At 59.5% G+C, this 9392-nt stretch overlaps 1 protein-coding gene across 1 annotated transcript; it reads left to right on the forward strand.

The window, feature by feature from the left end:
* Positions 1-1228: 1228 nt before the first annotated feature.
* On the forward strand, positions 1229-7937 carry BESB_072540 (metal-dependent phosphohydrolase HD domain-containing protein; the record flags this gene model as incomplete). Its single annotated transcript, XM_029365627.1, has 9 exons — positions 1229-1793; positions 1883-2433; positions 2886-3272; positions 3774-4728; positions 5061-5368; positions 5786-5992; positions 6226-6376; positions 6818-7047; positions 7272-7937. 9 exons carry the CDS (start codon positions 1229-1231, stop codon positions 7935-7937), a joined length of 4020 nt encoding a protein of 1339 aa, XP_029218111.1.
* Positions 7938-9392: the final 1455 nt, after the last annotated feature.

The following is a 9392-nucleotide window of genomic DNA, read 5'->3' on the forward strand; positions in this document are numbered from 1 at the left end:
TCACTTGTAAAGACGTACACGGAGCCCCCCCAAACAACATGTGCCCCGATCGACATATGTATGTATGTATGATCTATGTATGTATGTATATGTATGAGTGCTTCGAGCACGCTTGCCAATTTTTTGCCACGTTCAGGGATATTTTTCTTGTTCAACTGACGACTGTCACCCGCCACGCCCCCTGCGTGTGGTGTGCGCGCGCCTCGCCCACTCAACCCGCTCAACCCGCTCAACCACTGCGGAGTCGCCGCGCCAGTACCCGGTCGAGTGAGCGACAGCCTCCTGTTTTCGTCTGACAAAGCGACTTGGAGTCGAAGAGCAGCACGTATAGAGGGGACTTAAGCGGAGTAGAAACCTGTGCACGACGCCAGCGAGCAATGCCGTCCACTGAGTTCTTTGCGCTCCCTCAGCCCGGCGCCACGTCCTCGACAGCCGGCCTCGCGCCTGCTGGCGTCACACGGGAGAGAGAACTCGAAATGAGGAAGGTCCGCTGAGTCCTTCGGCAGAGAGAGCGTGCGAGTTCCATCACTCGACTCATTTCTGCGCAACTGGTGCGTCTCTTCTGCCGCGCCTCCCTTTTTGTCGAAATCGCGAGCCTTTCGTTCTGCTTGGCCTCAACATGGCCGCGGCGCATGCACAAGCGGCAAGTCATCTGTGGAAGTTGCGGCGGCACCTTGCCTCAACTTATTCGTCCCGCCGGGAGGCCCAACGTAATTACTTCCCCTTTTGTTGCACGGCGTACTTTGTAATGTCCACCGCCGAGACATTACACGGAGTTTGAGTCACCGCCCTCCGGCGCACACGCGATCCCGGCGAGCTGCGAGCAGAGCCCGTCGACGTAACTCTGCATGCACCGCGCCGAGTCTCAATCTTCCTGCGTTTGAAGAATGCTGTGACTTCCCACGTATTGTGCCAATTTTTTGCTCGCGGGAGCTCTGCGCTTTGCGGAATTTTCTGTTTCCTGCTCTGATGGTCTATGGGCCGCGCCGCTGGTTGATTCAGCGCCGCTTCGCAGTCCTGCCGACTCGTCCGCCGCTCTGCCTCGTCAGGAAGATAAAAGTCGCGCCAGCATCAGGCTTTCGCGCAGATAGCGAAGTTCTGAACCCGAAGCCAGCCTCTCCCTCACCCGTTTTCCAAGTCTTTTTCTGGCACTGTGTCGCTTCCGTCCCGCTTCCCGCGACAGCTTCAACGCTGCAACGCCCGCGCTCTTTCGCGTGCGAGCTGCACGATGAGTCCTTCATGCTCTTCGTCGGAGACCCCCCCGGGCGTCTCCGCTTCACCTTTAGAAGAGAGTGAAGGCAAGCGCCGTTCTTCTGCGGGCTGCGCCATGTCTGCGCGCCCGGCGTCGTCGCCTCCGAGCCAGGAGGCGGCGACTCCATTCTGGCCGTCGCCTGCGTCTGTGCCTCTGTCGCCTCCCGCTCCGCCGGGCTTCGCAGCTGCGCGCGGCGCAGGGGACAGGCCGCCGACTGTAGTGGATTTCCTCACGGTCGCGGGGCTACAGGATCCGGCCAGCGCGGCGATTGCGTTGCGAACCAAACTCGGAGTCTACTCCGTCGAAGATCTCCTCGTGGCGGTGTTTGTCGACCTCGACGAGGGCGCCTTCGCCGCAGCGCCGCCGCATGCGGCCGCCGGCGCGCCCGCGAGCCGCGCGTTTCCCGCGGCTGCTTCGGAGTCGCATTTCTCGCACTTCCTCTCCAGTCTGAACAACTGGCGTGCGCTGCGTGCGGCGTCGCACATGCCCTCCGCATGCGTCACTCCCGCCGTCGACCTCACGCCCTCGTCGCGTCCCTCGAGTGTGCTTCCCGCGTTCGCGACGGCGGCGCAGGCGGATCCCTCCCGCGACTCGCTCTGCGTGGTGTCGACTGTGTGCTCCTCTTCGCAGGGCGACGTCGAGGTCGTCTGTCAGTCCTCGGCCTCGTCGTCGGCGAGGCAGGCGCGTTCAGTCAAAGCAGCTCGCCCCCCGCCGCGCAGAGCTCCGCGCCGCCGGAGTCCTCGCGCAGCAGCCGCACGCTGAGTCTGCCGGCTCTGGGGACGACGTCCAGCCTGCCTCGCGCGCCCGCGTCCGCCGCGGCGTCGCCAAGGGCCTCGCGGTCGCAGCCGCTGCTGCCCTTTCCCCCCCACGGGGCTCTCACTGCGACAGAGGAGCGCAGCCGCGGAGCGCAGAACGCGCAGAGTACAGACAGCCGCGAGGCGAGCGACGCGGAGCGCTCGCCGCTGCAGCGAGACCGACCCACAGACGAAAACTGTACATGCTGCAAATGCCCTCTCTTTCTCGACGAAGGGATTTCGGAGTGCCTGTGTCGCTACCTCTGCAGCCCTAACATGGAGCTCGTCGCCGACACTGTCTCTGAAGAAGAGCGGAAACTGATCATCTTGCACCTAGTCAGATTTGCCAAGGAGGAACTCAGTGAAATCGAGTTCGCGCTTCTGCCGGTGAGTCTGCCGCCGGAGCGTTTCTGTGCACCCCGCGCGGAAAAACCAGACGAAGAGGAACGCAGTGCAGTTCAAAGCTGCCGGAGCTTGCTAGGAGTCCACAGAAACGCAGAGGGAGAGCAAGAAAATCAAAGAGTAGGGCGTCACTGCGTCTTTTTCGTGCATGGGCCGTCGCGGCCATCCCTCGGCGGCACTCCGCGGCATCGAGCGGGCTCCGGCTCCGCGTCTCACTCCGCGTCTCACTGCGCAGACACATGGATAGTACCTGCCGGCGGTTTTCGAAACGACACGAGGGAGTCGAGCGAGCGCGGCGAGCCCGCAGCCGGCGCAGTTCCCCCGCCTGTCGCCGTGTGCGGCTCTCGTCACCGCCGCAGAGGTCTCTCAGCTGCAGAATGGCTCCTGCCTCTCTCCACGTCGGTCGTTCTCTTGTCTCATTCTTTTGATGTGCGCAGTACAGCGTCCGCACGGCGACTCGAAAGCTGAAGAAGAACGGCATTTCGTCGTTTTCGCGAATCGCCTGCGTCTGCCTGACCGGCGTGGATCCGATCGCCCTGGCCAGGCCCCTCGGCGCCTCGGCGTCCGCTGCGTCGAGTCGCCCTTCCCCCTCCCTCCTAGCACCATCGACTAGCTCGCCCCGCTCGTCCATATCTTCTTCGTCTTCCTCTTCTGTCTTTTTGTCTTCTTCTTTCTCCTCTTCTGAGCCTCTTGGCGCGTCTGCCTTCTCGCCGCCAGTTCCGCGGCGTCGGCGCGCGGCGGACTGGCTGCGGGAGGAGGGCGGTCTCTCAGCGCTAGAGGCGTCGCAGGTCTTTAAGGCGACGCGTCAAGTCGCGGAAAGCCGCGTGCGCTTTCGCCTCTCGTCGGCGTTTTCCACATACTCCACTCGAGATCTCCTCGGCTGAGTTGACAAGGATATCAAGCAGGTGGCGGACAGGGTGAGTCTGCGCCGCGCGGAGCCACGCATGCCTCGCAGGCCTCTGCCTGCGCCTCTGTGCGCGCGGCGTTTTGGGGCGCTTCAGCTCACGAGTGCTACAGAACCTGCGCCAGGGAAGAGTGCACTCCGCGAGGAATGGCGTTTCGGGTTGAGGATTTTCTGTGAACATTGCTTTGCTTAGGGTTGAGGATTTTCCTTGAAGCTTGTTTTGATTCCGGTCCGCGGTGGTCTTTCACGCTCCCTTTGTCTGTGCTCCCACTGGCGCGCGTGCAGATCGTGTGTCTGTGTGTGAACGTGACGATATATATCCATATAGTTATCTATCTATTTCTTTATCTAAATATTCCTATCTCTCTGTCTGTCTTTTTATCTGCCCATGCGTAGACTGCGTTCTGTGTGTATTTTTCAGGTTTACTCTTCAGTCCAGTTTGACCGCTGGGTTTTCGACAACGTGATTGATACTCCGTACATCCAGCGCCTGCGGCACCTGAAGCAGCTCGGCGCCTGCAATATGGTGTACCCGTCGGCGACGCACACGCGTTTTGAGCATTCACTGGGCGTCGGGTTCCTCGCGCGCAATTTCTTCACGAAGCTCGCGTCGAAAATGGGGTTTGCCACCTCCTTCCCGGGGAGCGCGAGCCTCCCCGGGTGTATGTACGGCCCGCCGGCGCGCATGTGCACCGTTTCGGTTCCGCCGACGTTTCCTTTTATCGCGCCGCCCAAGTCGCTGCAGCTGAAGCGGCAGCAGCTGCACGAGCACGGCGAGGACAAGGACGACGGGGTTTCTTCGGTTTCTTCCTCGCAGGCCTCGTGCTTCTCGCAGGGCTCGTCTGCGGCGGCCTCGGCTGCAGCGGCAGGTTTCGCGGCCTTCCCGTCTGACGGACTGGCGGCGGTGGAGGCGGGGTGCTGCTGTTCATGCGGCAGTTTCGTGTTTGGCGACGCGTCTTCGCCGAGCGTCTTCGGGCGCAGCTGGCGAGACCAGATGGGCGAGGTCGCGCGGCTTGCGAACTGCGTGGAGATCGCAGGGCTCTGCCACGACCTGGGTCACGGCCCGTTCAGCCACACGTTCGAAGTGGGCTTCGTGAACCACGTCGACACGCGCCGGCGCCGCCAGGTCTCTCCGCTCTCGCCCTTTTTCTCACAGGAGGCGGCGGGCCTCTGGTCGCACGAGCAAATGTCTCTGCAGATGGTGGACCAGGTCTTTGAGCCGCTTCTCGACGTCGGCGGCGAACGCGAAGTCGACGAGGAAGACGTGAAAATGGTGAAAAACATGATCTCCGGCGTCCCTCCCACCTGGATGCGAAACGCCGCCCCCGGACTCGACCCCCTTGACTCCCTCACCCGAGCCGCCTTCGACATCGTTGGTAAGGCGCGCGACCCAGAGAAAGCGAGACGTCCCCAGCCGCACGCCATATGAACCATTTCACCCATTTTATATATACATATATATTAACTGCCTTTTGGTGTACGCTGAACCCTATAGATAGATGTATATGCCACGAGTATATACTTCCCAAGAAAAGGTAGTCTATATAAACCTGGGAATCCCATTTTAGTAAGTGTAACACGGACAGCTCCTCGAGCTCTCAGCGTCGTGTCGTTCGCGTCGAGGGTTTCGGGTGCCCGCGTTTTCAGGCGGCCCACGCGTGCGGTCGATAAGCGGTTTTTCTCGCTTTTTCGCTGTTTGCGCATGCAGCCAACAAGCGAAACGGCCTCGACGTCGATCGCTTCGACTACTGCCGCCGCGACGCCGCGATTCTGCCGCCCTCGAACCCGCTCCCGACGGTCGCCGTGAACAGGCTGCTCGACTACAGCAGCGTGATTGACAGCGAGATCTGCTTCAACATCAAGGAGCTGCACACGGTCTTCAACCTCTTCTATACGCGCTTTTCACTCTTCAAAACGGTCTACACGCACCGCATGGTGAAGGCGATGGAACTCATGCTCTGCGAGGCCTTCCGCCGCGCCGACCCCACCTTCCGCTGGAGCGACAAAGTCGAGTCGGTGAGCGGCGAGACGAGAAAAAGCCGTAGGTCTGTGTGAAAAAACTATATATAGTCGTGTACTATTTTCCTACGTATATCTATTTCTATATCTATCTATATGTCTATATCTATTTATATTTATATATCTGTATTTCTACATCTATCTATCTAAACCTATATCTATTTCTGTATATATCAATATCGATATATCTATATATCTATGTCTATCTATATGGGTATGGATGTAGACTGTATACGTTTCATGTGATGAGGAGGCGACCTGGTCGCCTAGTCAGGGCAGAGGAGAGTTTTCCTGCGGCCCGCTCGGCTGCGCAGCCGCGACCTTTCTTTTCTTTTGCCTGCCGCCGTAACTGGCGCCACAGCAGGTGGTCCGTGTGTGCGTGTCTATTTTCGTTTTTGCGGAGTCCCCATGCAGCCGGATGATTTTTTGGAGCTGACGGATGAGCGGCTGCTGTACGACATCCGCGCACATCCGCTGTTCAGCGGGCGCTCCAAGTTCATCACCGATCTGGACGATGACGAGCGGGCGAATCTGACTGAGGCGAAGCGACTTATCGACTTGGTCACGCGCAACAGGAAGGCTGCAAACATCTTCAGATTCACAGGCGAAGTCCCTCTGCAGGTACACGTTTTTTCTCAAAGATCTCGTCGTGCGGCTGAGTCGGCAAATGGCGCAGGCGGGATGACGCCAGGCGCCATGGCCTCTGCGGCGCTCCAGCAATCGATGCACTCTCATCTTCTTTTTTGCGCGCGTCGCTGTAGCCGTGTCCATCCCCCGCGAGTGGAGGATCCATGCGGGACAAAAATGATTTGCATTCAGGAGGGCAGCGACTGGTTTTTGCTTTTTCTGCGTAGGAGTGCGACAGTCACAAGCTCCGCGAGCTTGAGACGTTGGCGTCGCCTGAGTACATCGTGCAGTTCGCTCCGACCAACCAGCCCGGGCCGCCGGGCTCCACGGGCTCCACGCAGGACTGGAGACTCAGAGCTGAAGACCTCATCGTGGACTGTGGGCAAAATCGAACTTCTACATCTTTAGCACCAACCAGATATGCCCAGAGGCGACACCTCGTGTGTGAACTCTGCCTTAGATTTTAAACTTTCCCTTCGCTGCTCGCAGAGCGATGCTACGCGTCGTGGACTCGGGATTCGATTGGATTCGTATTCTTGAGCAGTGATGCAGCTCGCGCTTTCCTGCTCTTCCAGTGCTTCCGCAGACATGCGTGGCTCACCCCGGCGAGCCGAGTCTCCCCAGTGGTGGCTTCGGGCCGCTTTCGGAGTGTGCGGCTAGCCTGCATCCGAAACTTAGAGAGCGACGCTGCGCTTCAGGACTCTACGCAGGCCGCGAGGTTGCCAGACGCTGTCTGGTGCGCCTCAGGAGCTGCAAGCGCTGTTTCGGTTTTTGTTTCTATCTTCCGCCGGTGCGTCGTCTCTTCTTGCGTTGCCACAGGGAACATCAACCACTACGGCCAGGGGCAGCTGGACCCGCTGAAGGCTGTGCGGTTCTACAATCCCGACAACGAGGATGTGGCGTTCTACGCGAGCGACGAGACGCGCCAGCTGTACCCCAAGTCCTTCCAAGAGAGGTACCTGCGTCTTTACTGCAAAGAAAACCGGAAGCTCGAAACCGCCAAGGCCGCATTCCAGGCCTTCTGCAGGCACCTGGGCCTAACTGTTCAGGTGAGGAGATGGATCCGACTCAGCTTCTCGCGTGTGCGCATGCGTCGCCTGCCTTGCTCTCTGTGCGATTGGGGGGCGAGGCGGCACCAGTCAACTGAAGCCTCTGACGGATGCATCTGCCGCAGAGTCGTCTTGCTGTCCGTGAGATGCGCGCCCCGGCTCTGCGTTCCGCGGCGCGTCTTCGCGTCTCAATTTCCTCTTCGCTGTATCTGTCTTTCACTCAGTGCGACGGCACACCGGCGATTCCACAGCTGCCGCATGCCTGCTGCACATCGCGAGGCGCGGGCGGCCTGGGGTCGCTCGTGCGACGATCCGGCAGCCGGCGGCGCTCTTCGGTTTCCTCCCTGAGACGAGGCAGTTTTTCGAGGTCCGATGAAGAGCCCCTAGATAAACCCTGCTGCCCGCGCCATCCGCACGCCGCCCCGCACTGTTCTTTCCCCCGAAACACCGGCAGGGGAGGCGACTGGGGGGCAGGCGTGGAGGCTTCGCAGAGATGTTTCTCTGCGTCGTCGCGGGAAGGACTCAGTTCGCAGGCTCTGCCGAGGCTGAGCGCGCTACGGCAGGCCTACGACTTCATCTACTTCCGAAGGGATCGCGATGGCGACAGCGAAGTAGGAAGTCAAGCAGCTCGACATCCGGTACCGCGTTTGCCTCCCGTGCCGGACGAACTGCCCGCGAGCATCTGCGCATCTCAGGAAGGCGAGACGCTTCTGGAAACCCACGCGAACTCCGCCTTCTCTCAGGTGGACGAAGCCCACGGAGACGGCGGCGGAAATAGGACGGGGGGGAGCGGAGGAAAGGTCGAGCGCGAAAGAGACAGTGCACCCGATGGTGTAGCGACAGCTGAACTCGACGCCGGCAGGGTTAAGAGAATGCGACTGAGAGGCTGAAAAACGCACATGCAGCGAAAGCTGTAGGAAACTCAAAAACCAAATTCACGCTGAGCTCCCCACAGGTGACCCAAATTGTCACGCTCGCGGGAAGAAGTCATGCCTACTGGCGTGTGGAAGCCCTGAGATGCCAAGGGCGCGAGATTCTGAAGACGCTGCGGAGGAGGCGAGTATTCTCGTTTCCAATTCCACGTAGCCGCTCGTCCGCTGTGCTCTCCTCTCTCACTGGGGGAAGCCTCGGTGCCGTTTTGTTTCCCTTGATTAGGCAAGCGCCCGGTGTTCGCACTTGCCTCTGCAGTTGTGACCGTCTGGCAACCCGCGGCTTCGAGCTCTCCTCTCGCGTCTTCTCTCGCCTTTCCTTTTAAGTTTGTGAGGAGACATGCTTGTTTTGTACTCCACGCGGGCTCCCGTAGGAGCCTCAGGCGTTTGTTGGAGACGTCAATGACCGGTGCTGCATGCGGGGAAGCGAAACACGAGGCTCCTTCTTCGGCGTTCGAGTGTTATTGCTGCGGAGTGTCATTCAGCCGGAAGAGCGGCAGCGATTGAGTGCGTTGCCGTCCGCCGCATCTAGCACCTGAGCGGCTAAACTTATATTTTTGTGCTGTACCAACGCTGTCCCGGTTCGTATGTATCAAGCACCGGCAACGCACAAATTTGATTCGGCGTATCCACGCGCCACAGAGAGCAGCTTCCCAGGCGGCCGCCTCCTATTTCATCGCCTGAAACAGTTTGGGGTTTAGGGGCCTTCGGGGTCCATGCGGCGCAGGCGCAGCACATCGCCCTGCCCCTTCATGAGGCAAATTAGTACCTGTGAAGACCGCAGTCGGAATGGCAAACAGTAAACTCGGGACGAGGGCTAGTGTTACTGCATGCGGCGGCGTGTTGACAGCACCAGCCGCAAGCAAAGAACTGCGCAAAAATGGAGGTCTGACGTTTGAACCGGAACAGCATCCCTCCGAAGCGGACCGCATGTAAGAGCAGCGACACTGCGCGCCCGTACCGAATTAGAAAGAGAGTCTCTATCGTTTGAAGGTGTGTCGCCGCCGCGCGGAAGACGCGGATCGTTTATGGTGGATGTGCACCTCAGCGTCACACGGCATCTGCTCACGGTGTCGACGGTATTTCTCACCGCAGGGGGCTGTGCAGACAAAACGGTAACCTAGTGGAAGCTGCAACAATGTACCATAATAACCTAACGCGTAGAAGACCGAGCCCAACCAGTTGCACATCTAACACCTCTCCCGTTTTTATTGCAGTTTGCCCTGCGTGCGTGTGGATACTCCACAACTACATGTCTCAAGAGCTTGCATGTTTCAAAGCGGGTGTGCATGTACGCATTTGCATTGTGGCTGTTTTTTTCGTTTGAGTCGTGACTGCCTGCTACTCTGCGCGAACCGGGATGCCGCCAGGCAGAACACCAGGCTTCGCGGTAGTTTCGAGGGGTGCGAGGGTTGC

Source organism: Besnoitia besnoiti (assembly GCF_002563875.1).
Source record: "Besnoitia besnoiti strain Bb-Ger1 chromosome Unknown contig00007, whole genome shotgun sequence".
Lineage (NCBI taxonomy): Eukaryota > Apicomplexa > Conoidasida > Eucoccidiorida > Sarcocystidae > Besnoitia > Besnoitia besnoiti.